The following is a 26,476-nucleotide window of genomic DNA, read 5'->3' as shown; positions in this document are numbered from 1 at the left end:
TAACCACACAATGGATGGTGTTGACTGGAAGTACTTGTGTATATTCCAGTCAATACTGTGTATTTTGCAGTTTATGTACTGTATGATGGTCCCAGAACACATCTTCATTCATTTTTGAAGTATTGTTTCGTGGAGTTTAATAGAGCTAGAGAGGAAATTGGGCAAATGAGAAAGCAGAAAGAGGGAGCAAGTTAGAGAGAAAGACGAAAACTGAGAATGAAGAGGGAAAAATCTGTGACGTAAGAAGTAAAAGCAGCAATGTAAAAATACTCCATTACAAGTATTATCAGCTAAATGTATCAAAAGCAAAAGTCCTCATTCTGCAACAGAAAAACCCCAGTCAGTGGTATGCTATTATATATTATTTCATAATTATTACTGATGTGGTAGCCTGTTAGCAGCATTTTAATAATGTAGCTGTTTAGCTGATCAAGAAGGAGCTCATTTGAAAATATTTATATACATATTTAGGTAGTTCAATCTATAACAAAACATCATACTTTATAAACTGGTCCCAGGTTTTATATGTCAAATCTTAACCGCTGCCAAATAAATGTAGTAGAGTAAAAAGTACATTATCTTCCTCTAAGATGTAGTAGAGTATGCAGTAGCATAAAAATGAAGTATTCAAGTAAAGTACAAGTACCTAAAGATTGTGTTTCACTAAATGTATCTTGTAGCTTTCCACCACTGGGCAAAACATAGCAACAAAGAACATTTGAACCGTATGTGAGTTTAATTAGGCCAGCCCACTGACATCATATGAGTATTTTCACTAATGAAAGGCTTACAAGCATGGCATGAATGTATACTTGTGCACATTGCTGTGTGTGTGTGTGTGTGTGTGTGTGTGTGTGTGTGTGTGTGTGTGTGTGTGTGTGTGTGTGTGTGTGTGTGTGTGTGTGTGTGTGTGTGTGTGTGTGTGTGTGTGTGTGTGTGTGTGTGTGTGTGTCCCTTTCCTTATAAATCTGCAGCTGGATGGAGAATTACAGGCGAGATCTGAAGTTTTCTTCTAGCCTTTTTCTTTGATGTCACAAATAACAAGATGCAGTAACAATGATAGCAGTTATATCTCATTTCCTACTACGTCTGTTTCATCATGGTATCCAGCATGCACGGAAACACATGAACACATTCACACACTGTTCTCTTCAATGTGGGGGCACTTGTGTTTATTAAAAGTCTCCATCTGTGCAGTGTAGGTGGATTTGAGTGAATGGAAGCTCTGTCATCTCGTGTTATGTTGGCGCTTCATTCATTTTTTAACACAGAGAAAAAGGGACAAAGAGGAAAAAAGGAAAGCAGGAGGCTAATGATGTGGAAAATAGGGGATAGATGCTGACAAAAGAATGACAGGTAGTTATAAGACATAATGACTGTTCTCCACACGTAGAACAGTGTTTTTAAGAGCCAGCTGGCCAGACTCAGAACAATACCCAGACACCATCCGCCTTGCTTTCTGCCCTGGCTTCCTGCTCTTTCATCTCTGTTTCGTCATCTGCCATCTCTCTCCTTTCTCTCCTGCTTCTTATCTGTATGCCAATCCCATCATCTCTCTCTCTCTACCCCCATTTATCTTCCTCTGATTGTGTGTCTCGCTCCTCTTTCTTGCCTCGCTTCTCCTGTTTTTTCTCTCTCTCACCAGCAGCAAAATAGATGGCTTCAATTCTGGGCCAACCCTCAGCTGGCTGTTTAAAGCGACTGACATTACACTCTTGTGAAATGTAGCCAATATATGCACACACACATACAAACACACACACACACACACACACACACACACACTCAAGGGAGGTGAGATACTGATTACAAGTGGCTTCAGAAATGCATTGTGTTCATCAGAGAGATTTTAATGTCACATCACATAGTCACTATAACAGACAACACAACATTGGCACTTTCTCAAAAGCAAAGAGGACAATACAAAATAGATAAATCTCCAGTAAACATTTAGCAGTCTCTTATGTACACTGAAAACAATCTTGTGGAGGAGGGAGTGAGGAGAAGACAAGGAGGTGTGAAGAGGAGAGAAGAGATGTCTATTTGATGGGTGAGTCCAGAATCTCCTCATACTCCTCCCTTTGGCGCCGGCCTCCCCCGCGAGCGGGTAGCAGCTTCATCGCCACCAGCCAACCAACGCTCAGTACGACCATCACGTTCCCGACGACCTCCGGCGCAGTGGGAGCCAACGGCAGCACTGCCAGATGCAGCAGCATGGCGACAGGTACCTCCAGGCTCTGAGAGGCGGAGACCAGAGCCGGGTGGAGTCGGGTTAGAGCGTGCGTCATCCCCAGAAAGGCTGCTACAGAGCAGGCAACCAGGCCCAGCACCAGGCCCCAGGCTGGGACACTTGTAGGCCAGGACCAGCCCTCCTGGACCAGAGCCAAGGAGGCTGGGGCCAGCAGGCAGCCCGTCCAGCTTACTGTGAACAAAGCTGTGCCCACACCCACCCTCTCCTTTAGGGAGCGATACCCAACCAGCGCCAGAGCCATCCACAGCCCCGCGAGAGCCGAAAGAGACCAGCCGAACGCACCCCTCCAGAACACAACCGGGCCAGTTGTTGAATCTGAGTTGCTCTCGTCTGCTGTGGGAAGTAACACGAGCCCCAAACCACACAGCCCTGCAGCCAGGCTGATCCCATCGGCCAATCCCAGCCTTTCTTCCAGGAGCAAGAAGGCCAGGGTTGCTGATAGCGCTGTGGTTGCCAGGCGCCAGGTCGCTGTGGCGTTTCCAGGAGAGGCAAAGCTTAAGGAGGAGTAGGCGCAGCACAGGGAGAGAGAGTAGGCGATGCCGTAACAGAGCAGACGTAGACGGTAGCCCTCCGGTCCGAAAGGGTGCTCCCCCCTGTGCAGTGGTACAGCCACAGAGAGGAGCTGTACTACGGACCGAAACAAGAGCAAAAACAGGGGGCCCAGGCTGAAGCGTTCAGAGGCCAGGCGGGTCAGAACAATCAAACAGCCGTGAGCCAGCGCCGCGCCGAGCAGGCCCACCCAGGTGAGCCGCGACGCAGACACAGACGCCTCACCAAAACTGGCCAGCTGTTCCCCTACCCCTTTCCCAGACCCCTTTGCTGCTCTGGCTCCCCCCTCACTCCCATCTCCTCCCCCAGCAGCCTGAGGTTTGTTAGTCGAGTCCTTGTCTTTGGAACCAAACAGAGTCAGAGGCCACCTCCGGCTCTCCGTCAGCTGTTTCTTGTCTGACGTCTCCTCCAGGAAGGAGCCAAAGTCCTCAAAAGATGGAGCGTCATCGTAGCCCTCGTCCCCTGGTTGGGGGAAGTGTGTGTGTACTCCAGGTTGAGGGGAGTAAGGGGTGTGCGTGGTGTATTTGGCTGTGACAGTGTGAGGGTGGATCTTTACTCTCTTCTTAGAGCCAGTCAGGAGGTGAGTGGACTCCATTTTAAAGCTTTAATGACGACAGACACCTGCGACGGAAGAGAAAGGACACACATTAGAGCCAAATACAAGATCAATTTTACACTCTTTACGCAAATCCTCTCTTGGCTTTCTCCCTCACACTGTCCCTCTCAGTAATACCACTTGATACCTCATATATCTTTAATATCTGAGATAATAATAGCAGTGACTCACATCTTCCTATGTGCCCTGCGTGTTTGGCAGAGAATATACGTAAGCACTGCCACGTCTGAGCAATCGGCAGTTTAATTCTTTTTTCTTCTTTGTGATTGAGAGTTCACATAAAGTTTATATTAGCAGAATCATACAGAACCATAATGGCAGATTAACAACTCTATTAGTCCGCATTTTAAACTTCTTGGATAAAATGACCATCGAGGGGTGATAGAGATCTTTGGCAATGACAGTTACATAAGCTTCAGTAAGTGCTTCCTGTCTCATTTATCTCTCTCAGTCTCTAACAATTTCTTTTACCCTCTGCCTCTTTCTCTTCCCCTCCCTCGCAATATATTAACAGGGAAAATATAAGCCGGCGAAATATACAAGTATTTTTATCAGGTTCTCAGTCTGTCAAAATATTAGATATGTCAGCTTTTACATAAATAAATCAGGTATATGAATCCCACGTGCATCCTATGTCTTATCTAATACCTCCTTCTCAACCATTTTCCTCCCCGTCCTTTCATTTCTCCATAACTTTTTCCTTCAAGGTCTTGCTTCCCGGATGACTAACTTATAACAGATGTAGTAATAGCTCTCTGCAGCAGAGTAATATGGCCATGCAGGTGCTGTACGGCACATACCCACTGCTGCATTTCAGGTTGTAAAACACTCAGCAGTCCAGTGGTTTCTTTGGGAATTGGGAATACTTTCCCATGATATACTGTTTATTCATGCAAAGTCCTCAGTTTGTTTTCCCTGTAGTTGCAAAGTATAACTCAACAGTAATTTGGCTACTTAAACACAGTAAGCGAACCTCATCTTTACTTGACTTATTGAAAGCCTATAGGCCTACCTACAGACTCAATGTAAGTGGCGACACAAAATATGTAATTTAGTAACAAGTTAAAAGTCAGGGCATCATCAAAGTCTTTAGGATGCAACCGAGACTGTCAGTACCAAAGACTGTGCCAATCCATCGGAGATGGAGATTTTTGACCAAGCCAAAAGCTGCCCGCTGGCTATAAATCACATGGGCCGAAGCAAAATACTTCAAAGAATACATGACTAATACTAGTAGTATTTGGGCCACAAGGATAACATATCTGATCCCGATATATTCATTTTATATACAATATGTATAGGTATCATGATAGAGGACATGTTCTGGAAAATCAACCAGTTTATTGATAAAATAACTAGACAACAGGGTCTGTCTGTTGGTTAGCTAGCAAATTGAACACCTGACAATCCAAGGTACTTCATCACAATGATGCAAAAATCATATAAAAAACAGACAAACAGTGTTGTCACAAAGCAATCCAGCACATTGATTGCCCCCAGTGACTCTCTCGGACGGTTCAATATATCATCTCTTCATACCGCCAAACCCTAACAATTACCATACATGCGTGGCAAAGGTGCATCATACCAGATTACAAACAGTTTTTCAGTTTTATTATATTTTCCTAGTCTAACTGCAGCAGCAGGCAAAGTAAAAAGCCGGCAGTTTTGGCATCTCACTGCTGTTTCTCTCATCGTTGGTGGTGCAGTCCTTTTGATTTGGTAGGAGCAGGGGGAGGCTGTGAATTAGTGGCTGGCTACGCAACCTTTACTCTCCCCGGAGATGTCAGCCTGAATTGCCTGTTACAAACAACTAGAAGGGTCATGCTGTGAGTGCTGTTAATGGCAACGAGCTCATGAAGTCTTTCATTTAAAAATAGAATATAAATAAATTTCTTTGAAGGAGAATTATAGTATTCAATAATTTGTCCTCAAATCACACCAACATGAAATGTTGCCCTGCACTAAAATAATGAAGCGTGAATCTGGGTCGAATAAAACGTTTCATGAGTTCCCAACTCCAAAGTTCGCTGAATAAAGTAATAAATAACCACAGGCGTGAGTTGGCACCGATGACGTTTGAGAAGTCATTTACTACCACCGAAGGTTGGATGAAACCTGATCTGCTGCTCTGAACAAGAAGCACAAAGAGCATTAGCAGATCAGGATGTTCTAGTCTGACTCTTCTCTTTTCGGTCAGTAGTATTTACTGAGCTGCATGATGCAGCCTGCCTCTGCAATGCTGCTGCTGGTGCTGCCACTGCTGCTGCTCTCAAAACCTTGTTTCACACATTACACAACCCTAAAGTGTGCCGCTACTAACACCACACCTGCACAATGTGGGAACCACAGCAGGTAAAGCTCTGATTTCTGAAGAAATCTGGCATTAAAAAAATTAAACTGAGCCCTGTCAACCTGGTGTATTTATATGCATCATCTAGCCTGCTATAGTTTATTTGAAAAGCAATAACATCGTTCATATGGAATATTAATACACCAATCACTTAATGAATGGTACTCCTACACTGTTAATAATTGAACAGGATTATGCAGCTCCCATAGCTTATTTATTCAAAGTAAGACTGATTATGTTATATAATGTATCATATTGGTGGTAAATACATATGTGTCTGTGTGTGTGCTCTTTGCTGAAGGGTCATTGCACGTTCTTATGTAAATCCATGTGTGTATGTGTGTGTTTAAGTGAGTGGGTGTCTGTGAAGGAGGATGTTATTTTCAAGGTTATCAAGGTTCCTGGTGCGCCCCTGACGCCAGAGGGTTGACACGCGCGCGCACACACACACACACACAAACACACACACACACACACACACACACACACACGGGAGGAAAGGGTTTTGCTACATGTGTTTTTGCTGTTTAGATCTCCAATTCATGTTACATCATAAACATATCACTATAGTTTCGACACCCGCCCACACCTGCAGGGATGAAGGTTCGACTCCCGCCTATGGTAGACTAGCCTACATTGTGAGAGGTTTTTAAGCGTCTACCAAACAGCATGTGTGTATGTATGTATGCAGCCTATGTATATTGTAGCCTACAATGACAGCCCGACCCGTGACCTATGACGAATTATTGAATGGAGAGAAGCGCGCGCTCGCTCACACTCTCCATGCTCCCGCAGATTGACACACCTCAGCTTAATCAATGAACCCCGACTGAGTCATTAAGCCAATTTCCGTGTGATTGCATAATGTGGTCCATTCAATTAACCAACGGTTGGGTTATTTATAGCCATATAGGCTATAGTTAAAAATAAAAAAAAAAATGCCTTAACTCACCTGCTTTCCCGCAAACCAGCGGATCCCGCCGGGTTTAACTTGTCTCTCGGTCAGCCTCAGTCATTTACCGAGCATCTCCAAAGCTCCATCACCTCTTCTTGGCCATTTGTTCTTTTGTTAGTAGCCTACCCTCTCTTCCTCTGTCTCCTGCGGCAGTCAATAGTCTCCTCAAGGGCACCGCGACACGCCTCAGCCCGACCAGACCCTGCGGTCACCTCACTTCACTTTGCGGGAGCAAATGTTTGTTTTATGGCGACCTGCTGCCCGTCCATCACGCTATAGGCACTGATACAGATGCTCCTCCTCATCTTACCCACAGAGAGAGAGAGAGAGAGAGAGAGACGAGAGAGAGACAGAGAGACAGAGAGACATAGAACAAGAGGGGGTGGGGGGGGGTAATTATAACGTCTGAGCATGCGTGACATCACAACACCAGCTCTGTATGTTAGGCCAATATGTCACCCCACGTGTGTGTGTGTGTGTGTGTGTGTGTGTGTGTGTGTGTGTGTGTGTGTGTGTGTGTGTGTTTGTGTGTGCGTGCGTGTGCGTGTGTGCGTGCGCGCGTGTCAACCCTCTGGCGTCAGGGGCGCACCAGGAACCTTGATCACGCATGTGTCCCTTACCTGACTTATATGGGTCATGAGTGTCTTTGTCTCATTACATCCTTTCCTATTGTGTCTGTTGTAAGAATACAAAAAACGTTTTTTCTTTTTTTCTCTCTCTTATTTTTGTTGTTGTCATGCCCTGGTGCTCTCAGCCCCTCAGGGCCCCCAAAAGTCCCAGTTTTAATATTTGTGGTAATTTGATTAATTGCACTTTAGTTTGGGAACATGCATCATTAAGTTACAATACGGGCCTTTAAGCCAGATTCTGCATTATTACTTAATCTTGAGGGGCCAATGTCAAACACTTTTTTCAATACCTTCCTTATTTAAAATTGTACTGTTCTCTTATTGCCCCCAAAGCAGGTTGTACAAGGTTCACAATATGTAATAATCAAGTATACATTTTAAATCAGAATTTTAACAAAAAACATTTGGTATGCACATGCATATTAAAATATAACATCAAAAACAAATAAGAAGAACTTATAGATTTACTGTAGATCTGCTGAGATGTGCGCACACTATATGGTTAAAATACATGTTCACATTATTTTGTGTACTATTGGTCCATCATCTTCCTGTTTAAACATGACAAAGCCCCCATGTTCAAAGCATAATCCACATAGAAATGTTTTTTTTTTCTTTCCAGTTCGGTGTGGAACAACTTGACTGGCTGCACAGAGCCCTGACATCAATCCAACACGTTTGGGATGAACTGGGACGACGACTCTGAGCCAGGCCCCATCGCCCAACATCATTGGCCGACCTGAATGGGAAAAATCTCTGCTGCCATGTTCCAAAACGCTTTTACAAAAAAGATGAGGCTCTTATAGCAGCATGATAGTGTCAAAAATATGTTAACAATTATGATAACATACATTTATCCTTGTAATGTAATGGTGGTAGCAGTGTTTCAGTCCTCGAGATCGGTCTTTGTCTCAAGACCACTTTTTGAACGTCTCGGTCTTGTATTGGAATCGACCACATTTTTACTCGGCCTTGTCTCGGTCTCAGATGAATAGGACTCTGGATTTCATTTCAAGACCGGTCAAGACCACATCTGCAGGGATATCACTAAATTGCCTGTGCGTTGTCTGATTTATGTGTAACATCATTACTGTGATTGGATGTAGAACTTCCTGCTTCAAATGCGACCAACAACTTGACTCATTTCTTTTTTTTAAGATTATTTTTTGGGCATTTTCAGCTTTTATTATGATAGGACAGCAGAAGACATGAAAGGGGAGAGAGAGGGGGGAATGACATGTAGCAAAGGGCCGCAGATCGGAGTTGAACCCTGTGGGCACCCGCTCTACCAGGTGAGCTATCTGGGCGCCCAACTTGACTCATTTCTAATTTGAAATTTGTAACTGTTAACCCCCTCTCCCTGTCCCCTTAAAGGTCCCATGACATGGTGCTCTTTGGATGCTTTTATATAGACCTAAGTGGTCCCCTAATACTGTATATGAAGTCTCTTTCCCGAAATTCAGCTTTGGTGCAGAATTACAGACATTAGAGCCAGTCCCACAATGAGCTTTCCTTAGTATGTGCCATTTCTGTGTCTGTAGCTATTGAGGAGCTACAGCTATCCTTATGACCTATAAGGAGCAGATTCCAGATCGGTCCATCTGAGCTTTCATTTTCTCAAAGGTGGAGCAGGATACCCAGGGCTCGGGGACCATAGGCAGGCTGGGGGAACGCATATTAATGTTAGAAAACCTCATAAAGTGAAATTTTCATACCATGGGACCTTTAACATGCACTCCCAAGAAAGTGAATGCGGGAGACAGGAGAAGAGGCTCTGGCTGTCTGGGAGATGTCAGCCAAATCCTCGGTATTAAAAAATGGCTGCCTAAACCATAAGGAGTTTATTTCCAAAACAACATCTAAAAGAAAACGAATATTAGCTATACAAATTAGCTAGTTGTGTATATTCTTTATGAATATACATAATGTAGGTAAATGATGAATAATCTTAATTTGTTTTCTGTGGGTGTTTTTTTATGGGAATCTGGATCTTTCAGATGAATTTGAGGAGTGCCTATGGTTAGCATTGTCCACATTTTATCGTACCATGCGGTGTGGGACTCACACTGGTCTGGTCTTGGTCTTGTCTTGGTCCCGCCCTGCCTTGGTCTTGGTCTTGGTCTTGTCTCGGTCTCAACCCCTCAAAGTCTTGGTCTTGTCTCGGTCTCGATACACTCCGGTCTTGGTAATGACTTGGTCTCAGTGTAGGTGGTCTTGACTACAACACTAGGTGATAGTAGTGGTGAGAATGGGGAAGAGAGGTTAAATAAAGAGGAGGTAGATGTTGAAGGAGCTCGGTACAGGTTCTCCTCCACTGTTTGACTCACAAACACCGCACAATCTCACACACTGTAATCTTTTTGCACCCTGACAGTAATTGTTTTGACATTTTGCTGCCATAACACTTGTGCGCTCTTCTCCATTTTGAGCCGTAGGCTATTAACCTTTGCCTAATGCAGCCAGGTGCACTATTGTAAGGTTGGACCGTCATATTGTTTTAATAAGAAGCAATGGTCCCAGTGGAGAGTGATTTCTCCAGTGAGCATATAATGAGAGGCAAAAGACATCTCTCCACGTTCACTAATTGCCCCAGATATTTGGATTATGGAAATAATACAGCCAATAAACCCGTTAAGGAGCAACCAGGCTCTGTACTGCACTACATGCTTTTTTTTTAAATATATTTCTGTGGTGTCCAAATGAGAGAGTGGGAAGGATTCATTGCCAACCAACAACACATTTCACTAATTAGCTCTTTACTGTGTAATGAGGGTATGTCAAAGTACTGTCAACAGTACCATTTTATACTTGCAAACATAATCTGCACTGTAGACAATTATCTATTGACTATCGCCATAATTAGGCAACTGCAGCAGCAAGCAAACACTTGCCTAATTACACATTAAGCAGACACAGAGCGATATCAGCATTCATTTGGATTCACGTCTCTGGCCACAGAACAAATGTAAGTCCAATAGGAATGTCTCCACTAGTTTGGTCTCCACTATGTTCACAAGAGAAGATATACAGATGCTCCTCCTCATCTTACCCACAGAGAGAGAGAGAGAGAGAGAGAGAGAGAGGGAGAGAGAGAGAGAGAGACGGAGAGACATAGAACAAGAGGGGGTGGGGGGGGTAATTATAACGTCTGAGCATGCGTGACATCACAACACCAGCTCTGTATGTTAGGCCAATATGTCACCCCACTGTGTGTGTGTGTGTGTGTGTGTGTGTGTGTGTGTGTGTGTGTGTGTGTGTGTGTGTGTGTGTGTGTGTGTGTGTGCGTGCGCGCGTGTCAACCCTCTGGCGTCAGGGGCGCACCAGGAACCTTGATCACGCATGTGTCCCTTACCTGACTTATATGGGTCATGAGTGTCTTTGTCTCATTACATCCTTTCCTATTGTGTCTGTTGTAAGAATACAAAAAACGTTTTTCTTTTTTTCTCTCTTATTTTTGTTGTTGTCATGCCCTGGTGCTCTCAGCCCCTCAGGGCCCCCAAAAGTCCCAGTTTTAATATTTGTGGTAATTTGATTAATTGCACTTTAGTTTGGGAACATGCATCATTAAGTTACAATACAGGCCTTTAAGTTTTTAATTTAAAGCTTTAATTGTGCATTATTACTTAATCTTGAGGGGCCAATGTCAAACACTTTTTTCAATACCTTCCTTATTTAAAATTGTACTGTTCTCTTATTGCCCCCAAAGCAGGTTGTACAAGGTTCACAATATGTAATAATCAAGAAGTATACATTTTAAATCAGAATTTTAACAAAAAACATTTGGTATGCACATGCATATTAAAATATAACATCAAAAACCAATAAGAAGAACGTATAGATCTGCTGAGATGTGCGCACACTATATGGTTAAAATACATGTTCACATTATTTTGTGTACTATTGGTCCATCATCTTCCTGTTTAAACATGACAAAGCCCCCATGTTCAAAGCATAATCCACATAGAAATGTTTTTTTTTTCTTTCCAGTTCGGTGTGGAACAACTTGACTGGCTGCACAGAGCCCTGACATCAATCCAACACGTTTGGGATGAACTGGGACGACGACTCTGAGCCAGGCCCCATCGCCCAACATCATTGGCCGACCTGAATGGGAAAAATCTCTTCAAGAGAAGTCACAAGAGAAGTCGCTAACTTTTTCTGTCTGCCGTTTGGTGTTGGGCGGGTAGTGAGTGTACAGTGTTTTATTTTATTTTATTTTTTTAGGGGGCTGGGTGGTGGTTTGGGATTTGCCTTTGTGAAATCAAACCTTCATGAAACATTTGTTATCATTTATTCAACTTTTGCTGTTACTCTGCTCATTCTGCTCATCTGGAAACTTTGAAAATTGTTTTCTAAAGACTGAAATAAAGCCAGATGAAGATCATAAGCTTTGTTGAGACCCCTTGTAGATTACATTATCGAGAAGTCGGATGCTGCACATATGTACAATAATAATAATCATTTTAATCTTTAATCAATTTGTGTTTCATTGCATTATTTTATGTGTGTTCATTTCCACAACACCCTAAAAACAGCTGAAAACGACATTTACAAGAGTGGTGAGACTGAACCAAAATAGTAAAGCTGCGAGTTGTAAAATACACTGATGTTACACTACACTGATGTTACAGATGCTAAAATGCTCAGTAGAACTGAAGAGAACTGCAGAGTCGGGTGATAATTCTCTGTGGGTTTGTCACTACAAGCGACCCTGACCACATTATTCTGTACATAGTCATTTAGTACTATTGATAAGGGCAGCTTTATGACTGAGAAATGCAAGTCTTGTTGCATTACAGCTTTACAACTTTGAACTTGCAACTCTATTAAAACTGAACTCATCTGTAGGCTAATGTCAATTAAATGAAGCCATCCATTATCAAAGAGCAATGTATTGCCATGCAACAGTGCTTTCAAAATCTGGTGTCTAGTTGGAACATGCTGGAATACAACAGGGATTATGGATGTTCATTTTTGCATATTTTTAAGATGGAGCTCAAAAACTAAACTACCCTGCTTCAACTCATCATTCAGAAGACAGAATTTGATCTTACTCTCAGGAGCCCTGTTCCCCTAAAAAAATCACAAACAGCGCTGTGTGGTATATCAGGGATGTCAGACTCTTAACTTGTACTGTTTATTCAACATAACCGGGGATGTTTCCACGTAATTCCCCTCGAAATGCAGCACAATTAGGCAAAAAAGGAGTTTAATATGGACAAATGGAGCAGTGATAGAAAAGAAGTTAATTTCCTTGTGTATTGTCCCTGGGGCTATTTTTATAGCAGCCATGCTCCTCAGATAGATGCTTGCTGGTAAGAAAATATAACTGACTAAATTTCTCTCTATTTCTTTCTTTCATTCATTCATTCTTTATTTCTTTCTTTCTTTCTTTCTTTCTTTCTTTCTTTCTTTCTTTCTTTCTTTCTTTCTTTCTTTCTTTCTTTCTTTCTTTCTCTCACCCATGCATTTGCTTTAGGCTATGTCTCTGAGGATGAGGAGGAATATCTAGTGTTTCCATGGTTACGGCGAATATGAGTAGCACATCGGACCCAGCTATTTAGGGCACTGTTTAAATCCCATCGTCTACTCTGCAGGCCAGCTTTTGGGTAATAGGTTCATCATATTCAGCCTGGGAGGTGCTGCCTCTGGGGAGGAGTCGGTGACTTGCTGTGATAAGAATATGCTAAAGGAAGCAGAGATGATGATATCGGGGAGGAAGTGGGGACGGAGGGAGGCAAATGGGTGGGATGAGAGCGCTGTAGTGGAGAGAAGAGCGGGATGATGGATGGATGGAGAGTATGTGAGAGGCAGAGAGGTTTTTTGATGAATTCAAGCACATGTGAGAACTAAAATCAAGAAACGTTCAGTACTGTCTCCCTCCTGCTCCATCTCTGGTCAGGATGAAATGAATTATAGAGTACGGTCACAGAAGGACAGAGTGGCAGCTAAACCTGGATATTTCATTTATTGTCTTTCACTATCAGCTGCATCTGTGTTTTCCTTCTTGAATCTTTCTTCCTCGATCTGCCTCTCAAACACACACTATCTATTTCTGTTCACACACATTAGCACAAGTAGGTTGGGTAGTTTCTCTGCCAATTTCACACTTGTCTGACACAGGAGGCATCATGATTGTCTGTCAGTCAGATATTACCATTTATGGACATTCAATTTACATTTTGGGTGATTTCTATGGTAAATAAACAGGATTCGGCATCAATTAATATTCCTCACTCTGTCTCAGGGTTATTAAATAGGTCTGTTTTGGGCGTTTAGTGTTTATGAACTGTAAACAGGATGTCATTATTCAAAGCTCAGGTCCTTGGATGTCTGAGCGCCTGTTCTCATTACAGCAGGAGCTGATGAGAGCAGAAATAAGTGAACCGCAGCGACAGACAGGACACATTCATCACCGGGGCCTTCGCGGTGGAGGAGAGGAACAGGCGAGTCAAAATAGAAAACTAGAAAAAATCCACCACTGTTGAGATGACGATGGGGATAAGATGAGGATCTTCTATGGAAATTAGGAGCCTGGGCTAGTAGTGTATGACACACACACTGCAGCAAAAAAAAAAAATTGACTATGTCCACTACCATCTGTGTGTGTGTGTGTGTGTGTGTGTGTGTGTGTGTGTGTGTGTGTGTGTGTGTGTGTGTGTGTGTGTGTGTGAGGTTGTGATAGACTGTCATGTTTTTTTTCCAACCAGCGATGCAATATAGCACTCTACCACCTCTCATGCATTTTGCATTACCACAGTGGGGGAAAGGAAGAGAGAGGGGACGCAAGAGGCAGGTGGGGGGGAGGCTTGGGAGACGTGGAGAAAGTCAGAAACGGGGTGTCAAAGAAAAAAATAATAGAACAGGCGTGGAACAGCCCCATAAAGCCTCTCCGTTAGTCAACAGCCCCAGAGATGACAAAGGATGAAACAGACCTTTATTACATAACTCGTACGTCAAATGTTGCAGAAAAGGTTTGAAATGAGCTGTCATCAAAGCCCCCTTGAAGCCACGGGCTTGTGTTTTCCCACAGATGTTAATGTCTGTCACTCCTCTTGACTATTTAAATGATAACCTGTGATTACCTTGACAGTCTAAAAGGGTTTGCTCTGCTGATGCCGTGCCAGACAGCCTCTGTTGCCATGGTTACAGCCCCGGGAAAAGTTTTTAAATTGTAGTGTAGGCTGTGATTGAGCGTGTTATGTGTGTGCATCCAGGCACGGCCATATTTGTATGTATGTATACCACAGTTTCTCAAAATCTGCATCAAAACTCTCAATGGGAACACAAAGATGGATCCAGACGTTTTGATGCTGACGTCATGGAAATCTACTGGTTATGTAACTCAACGTTGCACCATGCATATTTAAAAAGTAAGGTGTAGTCTTAATGAAACGCCTTCATGAGATTTAATACTGGGCAGGTTTAAAACAGATTAACCTGGGCAAGTGTCTACAAAACGAGTTTGAGAGGCTGAGACGGTTAATGTTGAGGATGTTGGCCCAAAGGAACGGTGAAAAGCTTAAAATCCACGGCAAAACACTGCAATATGATGCAACACCCTGCACAGACAGACCCATTTTGTCTGAGTTTGTCTGAACAAAAAATGTAGAAGACAAGAGGATAAACAGCCAGACACTAGCTCATACTGTGTGTGTGTGTGTGTGTGTGTGTGTGTGTGTGTGTGTGTGTGTGTGTGTGTGTGTGTGTGTGTGTGTGTGTGTGTGTGTTTGTGTGTGTGTGTGTGTGTATGTGTGTGTGTGTGTGTGTGTGTGTGTGTGTGTGTGTGTGTGTGTGTGTGTGTGCCTGTTTCAAGGCTTGATTGTGTAATCTCACAGATCTAAATGACAGAAAGCAGCATTTCTCAGAACAATGTAAATATGCAGGATTATTAATATATATATAAGCAATTATATTCCTTTTTTTTACGATTGCTATGACAATTTTCCAATACTTCTAACAACTTTCCCAAACTCTTAACACAGTTAGCACAACATCAGTCTGTGTAGGCTATAAAATGAACACATTTATTGTTGCTATGATACTAAATGCATACAGTTCATGCGTGCATTTAAAATGCTTGAACTTCTTTTACACACAAGCTCAACCAAGACCAAAACAATGGATTGTTACTGACCAATTTACAAATGTTTTCACACTGTAAGTCAGAACAGATAACATCATGTTCTAAACCTAACTTATAGTCTAAAGTCTCTAAAGTGCTCCTGTTCATATTATAAATTGAAACACAAATATATCCCCTGCATTTTATTCCATTGCAACTGAGAAACAGCTGATTGAAGTTATGCAAATAGATCAATCACAGCTGATTCCCATCTAGGAAACACACTCAGGTGTTGAGGTTCTTTCGATCGCATGACCATATGGTAATACATAAAAGAGGTCCTATTTGGGCTGATCTTGTGTAGAAAACGAACAATATAGATGAACACAAAGAAAGTAAGAAAAATGCCTGCCGCGGGCACCAGGTAGCCCCCAAGGACCACATGAGTAGCCCTCAGGCCTGGTCTAAAAATGACAATTGAATATTGATATTATCTGTTTCCCACCTTGTTAAGTCATTGTTGATCATTATTGTGAGAAATCATTAACATGATCAGTGTCTTCACATAGATGAGCATCATTAATCATTAATAATCATATATAACTAAAGGCAAACTGAGCACATTTGTTATTTCAGAAGAGTGTATCAAACTGGTAGCCCTTCGTGTGACTCAATACCCATGAAGTAGCTCTCAGTTTAGAAAAGGTTGGTGACCCCTGCTGTACATTCTATAAAGCCACTCTGAGATGGGTCATTCATTTTTTATACAGAATTTCTGCAGCAAAAGAAACAAAATGCATGCATTTACTAAACCCAACAAAACAAAAATGTAGAGAGGCTTGAAGAGAAACTGCAGTGTAAAACACAATCTAAGATCAATACAATCATTATTGTCTATTTTATAAGGGCAGACCTGACACATGTCATGTTAAATAATGCAGTTTCTGTAATTCCATCTCATGTTAGTGTTTTGTATGCCATTGTGCTATGATTGACTAAATGTTCCTGTTGGGAGAGAACACGTGTTAGTGTTTTGGAAGAAATTAGATTTTGAGACATGTTCGCATTGTTTTGGTAGACATGGTTTATTGTGTTAGTGCATTATTGCAGTTTGAAAATTTGTGTTGGAGTTTAGTTTAAAATGTGTGATTTTGAGCATGAAATTAACTGTTTTGCCAATTGTGTGTTGTAGGTGTGTTGGTGCGTCAAGAGTTTAGGAAAGTTGTTAAAAATATTGAAAACATTGTCATAGCGATTGAAAAAAAAAAAAGTGTTTATCTGTTAATAAATGTATGTTTATTCATTCTACATCACTGCTGTGGGTCAATATGTGTAAGTGAGAGCAATGACAGCCATGGAATCTTACATTTAGAGCATGGAGTATAATAATTACTGCATTAAATGCTCAAAAGTAATATCTCACAGCGGCACGTTTTTAAGTACAGTATGATGTCCTAACCTGGCAGAAACAAAACACATGCTCAGCGATTTGAACCAGGTGTTAAATAAAACAGACAGAACTGTGTGCAAAAGATTGCAGAACACAGATGATACAAAGAAAAGTGATATTTTGTCATCCCATCAGTGACAAGATCTGACAGGCACCATATCATCTTCCTGGCTTGCAAAATAATCCATTTCTGGCACTAATGTCACTCATTTTTTGGTTTTTCTGGACAAAGCTATAATGCTTATCTCGGCAGGCTGTTGTTCTGACCCAGATTCGTACATCTTTGTCTAATGCTGGTAATTTAAGAACTGAGCTTACAGCACCTTTGCTATTGCACACAATATAATTTGCTCACGAGAAGGATATTTTCCTCAACAGGACCATCTGAGTATTAGAGAAGAAACTTTTTTGGACTGTTTTAATGAATCATGTAACCTGATAAATTAACCAAAAAGACAACGAGATGGCACAGGCAACTGATAAGCAGTTATGTTTATTACATTCACATATTATTCACATAATCACAATATTTGAATGTTATTTGATGCATGCATAGGGTTATTGGAAAATAAATAAATAAATAAATAAATAGAGATAGGCCTACAAATTTTACATATTTTTTTCATTTGGTTTGTCAAAAAATAAACATAATTACAAAATGTTCTCTGAGGATTACTTAAAACGATTTATGAACTGTTTTTGTTTTTGCCTTGATATTGTTTGATACATATGGCACTTGTGGAATGCCTCATTACACTAAACATCAGAGAATTATAATATTTGTGTGTGTGTGTGTGTGTGTGTGTGTGTGTGTGTGTGTGTGTGTGTGTGTGTGTTTTTGTAAAATAACCCTGAGGTGCAGCTGCAGCTTTTATGGGGAAGACGTGCTGTTGCTATGGCAAACAACAGTGCGTCTGTCAGATGAAACACCACCGGGTACGTTTGTGTGTGTGTGTGTGTGTGTGTGTGTGTGTGTGTGTGTGTGTGTGTGTGTGTGTGTGTGTGTGTGTGTGTGTGTGTGTGTGTTTGTGTGTGTGTCACTGCCTTATCTAACACGAAGACTTTAAGAAAACATTTTTTTAATGCACACAAAAGTAATTTATTTTTGTTTTTTTGTTTTATGCATTTTCTCTCTCTTTGTTTTCTCACATACACATGTAATGCAGGTGTTTGACATCCACTTAATGAATCTCATGCGGGACTAATGTAATTAACTAAAGCCATTGCTGTCTCTAGCTCTCACTTTAGGCAGTAGTGAGCTGGAGTGAATAATGTGCGCACATCCAGGCTCTGTAATTGGGTTTATGCACGTCCAATTTCAGCTCAAGGATCTCATGGAGAATAACGGCATAGGAGTTTGGCCATGTGCACATACTCACTCTTTTCTTTCTCTCCCTCCATCTAGGTTGACAAGCAGAGATGCTTAAAGAGGATGAAACAGGTAGAGAAAGCACAAACATCAAAAGTCAAAGGTCATTAATGCACTGACATATGCTTTGCAAGCTGAGTAACTTTGTATTGTTTTGTTCAGCCACATCTTGCAAATTCTGAAAATATTACTCTAATAGAACCTTAATATCTCAATGCAGACATGTGCCCCACAGTGGGTTTATTAGCGCTGCAACAGTTAGTTGATAAATTAAGTAGTCGATCACAAGAAAATTTATCGGATAGTATTTTGATAATCGATTGATCATTTCAGTCATTTTCAATCAAAATACCAAACATTTACTGGATCCCGCATCTCCAATGTGAGATAATATATAATAGTAGATCAAATTTATTTGGGGTTTGGACTGTTGGTCAGACAAAACAAAACATTGAAAGACCTATTAAAATAATGCAAAATATGCATTTTTCACTACTTTTTGACAATTCATAGATTAAATGATAAATCAAGAAAATAATTGTTAGTTGCTGCTCTATGATTCATACATGCAGGCTATATCATATTAGAATCAGAATTATCTTTATTGGCCAAGTATGTGTACACATATAAGGCATTTTAATTGCTTTCAATGAATTTACTGCAGTACCAAGAACAATTTACAGGAAGATAGAAAATACAGCTAGAGGCAAGGACAACAAAGCTGAACAAAGATAGGTACAAATAAACATAGAACTATTATATGTATACAAGTAGTTAATACAAAATATGTGTATATGTAAATGTATAGGCTATATAAAAAGCAACAATGACAAACAACATACAATGTCTCTATACAAGTAAAATGTAAACAAATACAAACAGTGCAAAGGAATATATATTTAAATATATCACATCAATGTATGTTCTATTGAATTTCATAAGTATTTTGTGATTTATTTTAACTCATAGTGGTTACAACTTAAATGTCCTGCTGCAATGTGTGTAGGCTATACTATTCCAAAAGGTAATCAATAAGTATGTGTGTGTGTGTGTGTGTGTGTGTGTGTGTGTGTGTGTGTGTGTGTATTATTTTTGACATTTTGCACCCTTATAGTGCTTTGCATGTAGTGTTTTATTAATGTAATAATCCAACTGAGAGAAAAGGGGTTAGTTTAGTCTCTCTGCTCCTGTGCGCGTCCCCGTGAATGTTGCTGGCGGGGTCTTGCGGTCCCTCCCTCCCCATGCTCGCCCCCCGAGGCGCGTGTCCGCCGCGGCCCAATGTGTCCGCCAGGGGGCAGCTGTGTCTCGGTCTGAGGCTGCGCCGCTCCCGCTGCATCACAGAGAGGAAAATACCACCAGATGGCGGTTTAGGATTGCTGCTCTTCTCTCAAGGCGCGGTTTCGCTCGCACGGCCAATTTTCAATATTAAAATACGCACAATATTAAAACGGTAATCGATTTATTATTTTGGAAGGTGACAATCGATTCGGCGATGTTCGTTAAAGGTGAGTGTCTTGTGTTTTTGTCGTGTTTTGTGCAGTGGGAAGGGAGACGGAGAACAGATTAAAGATGGTGGACACAGACAGGGGAGACTGGTTGGTTGGGGGATGGGCGTTAGCGGCTAACGGAGGCGAATGTGCTTTCTCTTCCTCAGTTGCATTATAGCCTAGCAGAGCCATTAGCTTGCGAGCTAGCGCCACATTTTCGGCAATACAACTTGCTAGAGGGAAGTGGTTGTCTCAGCTCTGGCCTGTTTTAGCCAACCAATTTCCATCCGGCTCTTGAGTTTGGCTTGTCAACAAATAAAGAGCCATGCGGTGTGACGCGATTTCTTGCTCTTTGCAAAGCAGGAATCAGAGCATCACCTTCTCTCGTTTGCACAGCCGTATTATGATCGTAGGTTACAGTATTGCCCTCCTGCCGTGCGATGCTTTCTTTGGTTATTATCGTCATCAGCGCCAATACCACGTTGTTGGTGACTTTGTTGTTATTAACCCCGGGTAGTTTTGCTTTCTGCACACTCCGAGATATACAGTGTGAGATATGAGATCTGTTCCTCCGTAGCTACTTTTCTCGTGTCAACATCAGCATCCCAGCTCCTTCTTGCCTTCAAGTTTTCAGAGTAGTGGTGACTTTTCACACGGCTAAAGAACGTGTTGCTTTTTAATAAATGACATCAGGTGGATGCTTTTCAATATGTTTGCAAGTATGGACTCCGTGCACGTTAAACAACATTATTATGGCGCTTCTTTCCCATTCCCGCCCCCTTCTGTGCGGGAAGCAGGCAACACTGAGCGGGGAAACATGAGTCACATTAGGGGGGATGGGCTCCACCAGCTAGCCCTATACACGTCTAAATCTGGCCGTCCCTCCCCTCTCAAACTGACCTATGTACAGCTCACCCTGCAAAGTAATTAGGGACAGTTCATAGTGGGTCACGGAGTGCTTCTTGGCAGTGTGCATGAATCGCAGATTGTTGCATAACTGCTTTGTTTACAGTCAGCCATGTGATTTTTTTTTTTTTCGTTCATGCAGGCTGTCATGGATTGCTATCTGCAGCCCTCTTGCCTGCCAATTTAGATTAAATTATTACTCCGTTTTTCCACCCCATACTGCACAGCACGAGCCTCATTTCATTTATCCTGCAGAACAAGTTAAGCAATACTATTACTATAATGTTAAACATTGTGAGAATTGCATTTTCATGTGTTGATGCAATTGATGATGGCTCTTTACAAAGGGTTCAACTCCTGGTGACATTTTTCTTTTCATAAATGAATTGCTGCTGAAAAAATATGAGAGTGTTTTTATTCTGAAAGCACATTTAAAATGTAGCTTCTTTGTAAGTGTATGGGATGTACCGAATATCCTCTCATGATATATGTAATTCTATATTATAGAAGAAGAATATATAGAAATTAATTTGCATCACCATTGAGAACATTTTAATTGATAAAATAAACAGATATGTTTTTGGCAGCAATTAAATCCTTGACACATTGAGTAGCTACGTTTATAACATTGATGCAACAATCATATACAAATGAAATATTGCCATAAGCACTCATGGTCATAGATTTGCAACATTCCCCAAAATGGTCTTAATATTGGTCTGGGTGTTATTTTGGACTCCCATCTTAACCTGGACAAACAAATAGCATCTGTTGTAAAGACCAGTTTTTATCAATTAAGAATAATTTCCAAACTCAAGTCTGTTCTGTCATACAATGATCTGGAAAAAGTCATCCATGCCTTCATAACCTACACTATTGTAACTCTCTCTACCTTGGTCTCTCTCTGACACTGGTGGCACGCCTTCAGATGGTCCAAAATGCAGCGGCTAGGCTGCTCACGAACACACACAAAAAGCGTGAACACATTACACCTGTCCTAGCCTCCTTGCACTGGCTTCCTGTCCAGTCTAGGATACAATTTAAAATCCTGCTGATGATTTTTAAAGCTCTTCACGCCCTGGCCCCCGGCTACATAGCTGATATCATTCATCCCCATGTAGCCCCCAGGTCCCTCAGATCCTCCAGTCAAGGTCTCCTCCATGTCCCACGGGTCACGGCTTAAGCTAAAAGGTGACAGAGCTTTTTCTGTTGCTGGCCCTCAGCTGTGGAACCGACTGCCACCTGACATCAGAAATGCCCATTCATTTACAATATTCAAAACTCACCTATTTGCATTGGCCTCCCCATGTTTTAATTGTCTTACCCTGCTATGTCTGTAATTAAATGTTTGTCTGTTGATGTCGTCTTAGCTTAAAATCACTGATCTGTCACTGTATTTATTTTATTTTATTGTTTTTCTGTGGTTAATGCGCTATGTACACCACTTTGGTCAGTGCGAGCTGTGTTTAAATGTGCTATAAAAATCAATTTTACTTACTTAATAATACACCCAGAGATGTTGAAGAGAAAGAGATAGCTACTCTTTGATGGTCATATTTCCCACCTCTAACATTATATTGAGTTTTAGTTTTCGTGAAATGCCTGTTTATTTGTATAGTCTTATTCCTGCCTCCAGTCCAGTTAGAAACTGGAAGTGAATGATATTTATTTATTTTTTTTCCTGCTACATTCAAATGCAGTAGGGAGAGTAGTCTTCCCATACAAAACATGCATTTGCGTGGCCTACCCAAAGAGGTCTGTCCCTTCTCTCCAAAATAGTTTTGTTTTATTATGTCCTCCTTTTACATTTTGCGTGGAAACGCAACGACACAAGGCTGGGTATTTGTTAAAAACTGTGCTGGAATTGTCTCCTCGTGTAAATCTGTGTAGACGGAAAAGATGAGATGTGATAGCGGTTCTGTTTGGAACCTTAAGAGTAGACCTCCACAGGTAACTAGGTGAACTGAAAATATCTTGGTTGCTCATTTATTGCATCATCAGGATCCTGTGGTGTGATATGTTAGTCAATTGAGACCACACACACACACTATAACCTTTGCCCCTCTTCCACGGAATGAGTCACAGCATGTTTTGATGCCAGAGCACAGTTACAGATATAGTATAGATAGACATCACCATTAAGGAAAAAACAGTTTGTTTTGCTCCCAAATTGTTGGTTTAGATATATCCATGTTAACAGGAATATTTGGTCTGTTGCCAAACAGAAGTGCTCTGTGTTTTGGCTTGTATTGAAGAAATAACTATTTGGACAAGATACTCGCATATGGCTTCATCCCTGAAGAAGAAAACCACAGACGTTCTAAAGATCCACACAGTTTTCATTTGATAAATATGTAGTTATACACCAGACTGTCGTTACCTTGGGGTTGGGAATGAAATCGTTTGAAGCTGGCATACAGTTGCTTTTCTTGCAGAAGTTTCTAAAGGTGGCTGATGTGAAGAACATGTCATTGGACAAACCAGAAATGGTGAATCATCCCTCCTCTTTCCTCTATCCCCTTGATGCTTGGCTCATTGCCCTGGTTCTTACCATAATTAGCCTATAAAAGACTGAGAATTATATAATGGTACTTATTCCTAGTACACATACTGTAGTTTGTTGAATTATGGGTAGTAATGTGGCTATTCGTTTTGAGGAGAATTTGTTTCTAACTTCTATTAAGAAAAGCAAATGGCTTGTCCTTTAGTTGCAAAGAAAATGTACTTTACAAATCCTAATGAAAGCAAGATACTGTATGCCTTTAATGATTTTAAACCTAAAGGTACTGAGAAATATTGTTTGACAATGAATCAGATTGGAAAGAGCAGACCTGGATTCTGTATTAGTATTCGTGCCATATAGGCCTAGTAGTTAAGCTGGAGGCTCTCACTGCTCAAGTGCAGTGTGCTTTTTGTTAGAGCCATATGCTCACAATGATACCGCTCAGGAGATTATGTAATGGCTTTGACATTTGTCAGAGGCAATTACATGGCGACCTTGATTCAAGATGTTGGCTATAGAAATAACAATGTTTCCTCTTCGTATTGTTGTCCAGCTTTGGGCGGCTTTCAGCACAGTCTGTTCAAATCTGTGTTTATTAATATTTTAATCATATAGCACATCTTTAATTAATGAAACTAACGGAAGAAAAATAAGTGATTGGAGATAATTCCACTTTTTCACAATTATGTCTATGAAAATAATAGAATAAGGCGGATGCACATAGGTGCATTTGGTCCAATGTTCTAAAGGCATTTGACATCCCAGCAGTCTCCCTATACTGTATTGATATGGTGGTACTATAGCATAACAGATATTTGGTTGTTGAAATTACTCATTTTCTTTCTTCTTCGGGAAAGCCCAGAAGCCTGCTCATGTCAATATAGAAACACACCTGCCTGCGTAATGCTTTCTAAACTAGTTTTGTCACTCTTGGCTGAGTTAAGGCGTTCCCTGTGATGTGGTTTCCTGTTGTGTAATTAGCTGCGTTGCTGGTGTCAGACCTGTTACTGTCGCTTTTTTGTGTGCAGGGCAACTCAGTTGAAGTTAGGAATAAGATTGCTGTAAAGCCAAACTGAATTTGTCTTTTTTGCACTTTTGAAAGCTGGACAAATTGAATTGTTGACATGGCTCTTATTTATTTTTATTTTTTTTTACAGTTTCATAGTGTTAACTGTAGATGAATTGGGAACACGTACACAATATTTTTTTCATTGCACAGGCATTAGAGTGTTGTCAACTATTGATTGTGACCTTTTTAAAGCCATTACACTTACACAATAAACTCAGGCACCATTAAGTTAAATATTGATTGTTTGGAAGCAATGCCAAAGTGTAAAGAGCTGCTGGCCATGGGGTAGCGTTCATTAGATACGACAAGTGCACATTTGGGGATACAATGTTTGCTTTAGGATTTTTTTTTTTTTGCAGTGGGGGCAGGTCCGAACACTGAACTGACAACATAAGTTATACGACTTACAGTTCTCAAGGACGTACACACACGATCTTAACTGGCTTATTATCCGGAGAGCGTCTCTTTTTCCTTTCTCCCTTTTTCTGCCGAGTGACTGCGCTATTCTCCGACATGCACTCTAACAATGCAGCCCTATTTGATACTGTGGGGGGCAGAAAAATGTTGATGTGGGGGGCCGCCACGGTCAAATCAACATAGAGGATAACACTGGGATATGATATGCAGCAATATTGTCACTGTAAATGCCTGGAAGTTATAGATTTTCTGCATTCAACTACGATCCCCAATACCGCCATAACTCAAGAAGTACAACAAGGTTACAGGACCAGCTGGTGACCACAGCGTGTGCATTGGCTGGGAAGTCAATGTTTATACAACACACACATCAAAATGCATCACATGGATTTCCTGCTGTACCACAAGAGCTTGTATGCTAACTGCTTATGCATGCTAGCCGTGCTTTACAGATAGCCAAGGCTTATCTTTTATCACATGGCTAAAACTACCAGTGGTAGAAATTGCCAGGCTGATTGGAAGGAATAATTGCATGTTGTCAGATAACATAGTAATGCAGTGTTGACATAATGATGGGCCAGATAACATGATGACTACGGCTTCATAAGGGAGGCAATATCTGTAGTAGAGGGTATTTGTTAAAGTAATGCTATTCAGCTGTCAGGTTGAGCAGTAATGAGACTGTGTGTGTGTGTGTGTGTGTGTGTGTGTGTGTGTGTGTGTGTGTGTGTGTGTGTGTGTGTGTGTGTGTGTGTGTGTGTGTGTGTGTGTGTGTGTGTGTGTGTGTGTGTGTGTGTGTGTGTGTGTGTGAGATTTGTGATCTCTCCCTGGCATTTCTTCACGGCTCAGTGGTTTCTCGGCTGAGCAAGCTGCTTTTACCTGCAGCTGACGCGCAGGTGTTTGCTGATGCAGCCAAACTACCGACTGGCAGTGGCTGTTTGTAGTTTTAAAAAGAGTTAGGAATGGGAAACAATCCCAAGGCTTTACTTTCCAATGTCAAAACACTTCTTTTTCAGCCAACTGCCAAAATTACAAAAAACATACGGATGCTTTAGTGCAGTTATGAGTCTCAGCATCACAAGTTGACCCTTGGTTCCGTTTTCTTGTTAGCAATGCCCCCCAAATGAGGCTGATCTAACTCCTCTGACTCCACTGGCCCTGAAAATGTATGGTTAACTAGTTTTACACTGATCTCGCTAAACAGATGTGGAATGTAACATAGGTCCAACTGGAATTAAATTAGGCTACTTTTTTGTCTACTACAAATCACTTGTCCTGTAGTGTCTTTTGAGACAAGAAAACCAAGAGGTAAAAATATATATATTTTGGCACCCACTAGGTTTGCATTTATTCGGCAGAATGGACGGCATTGGTCTACGTAGATGGAGACCTTATTTCAATACAGCCTATAAATTCGTAGCGTCAGTGTTCTGTCATAGGCAGACAGTCATCTAACTTGACATGAAACAATAAACAAAACATGAACATGAACAAAGCCACCAATTATAAGTCAGTCCCTCCAGAAAAACGCAATTATGCGATGGCATAATTCAATGCATAATCAGCCAAAGTCTGCATATTTATGCGGGGGCCGCATTTTTTCAAATACGCCGCACTTTCGCCGAAATAATTGGCGATTTCCGCGCAAGATATGCGGGGCTTGCATGATTTAATAACCCCCGCATTTTTCTTGCAAAAAAGTCACATATATCTTAGCAGAAAGTTGAAAAATGTTGCGTTTACTTCACACAAGAGCAGCCATTTTCCGCTGTTGCCATGGGAACGTTATGAAGTGACGTAATTACGCGATGTGAACATCATCGAAAAGCAGGGTGTTGGGGGGGAAATCACTTTTTT

General features: G+C 41.4%; 2 protein-coding genes and 1 long non-coding RNA gene across 5 annotated transcripts in view; 1 reads left to right on the top strand and 2 right to left on the bottom strand.

Annotated features, from left to right (window-relative positions):
* Nucleotides 1–1,150: 1,150 nt before the first annotated feature.
* LOC120549138 lies at nt 1,151–25,321 on the bottom strand. The gene is made up of 2 exons (XR_005637335.1): nt 22,666–25,321; nt 1,151–1,784 (listed from the first exon to the last, which is right to left on the bottom strand). It is a non-coding gene; the product is annotated as an uncharacterized LOC120549138 (long non-coding RNA).
* On the bottom strand, nt 1,826–7,022 carry slc35g2a (solute carrier family 35 member G2a). The gene is made up of 2 exons (XM_039785794.1): nt 6,722–7,022; nt 1,826–3,421 (listed from the first exon to the last, which is right to left on the bottom strand). The coding sequence occupies exon 2, from the start codon at nt 3,393–3,395 to the stop codon at nt 2,040–2,042; it is 1,356 nt and encodes a 451-aa protein (XP_039641728.1). The 5' UTR covers nt 3,396–3,421; nt 6,722–7,022; the 3' UTR covers nt 1,826–2,039.
* The window catches only part of stag1a (stromal antigen 1a), a 59,098-nt gene continuing 52,176 nt past the window's right edge, over nt 19,555–26,476 (top strand). For all 3 annotated transcript variants that reach the window (XM_039785788.1, XM_039785790.1, XM_039785792.1), the window contains exon 1: nt 19,555–19,742. The gene's annotated coding sequence lies outside the window, so the exon portion shown is untranslated. The remainder of the gene's footprint in view (nt 19,743–26,476) is intronic.

The sequence above is a fragment of the Perca fluviatilis genome, chromosome 20 (genome assembly GCF_010015445.1).
Source record: "Perca fluviatilis chromosome 20, GENO_Pfluv_1.0, whole genome shotgun sequence".
In the NCBI taxonomy this organism is placed as follows: domain Eukaryota; kingdom Metazoa; phylum Chordata; class Actinopteri; order Perciformes; family Percidae; genus Perca; species Perca fluviatilis.
The sequence above is the reverse complement of the archived record's forward strand: the minus strand, read 5'-3'. Positions and strand labels throughout refer to the sequence as shown.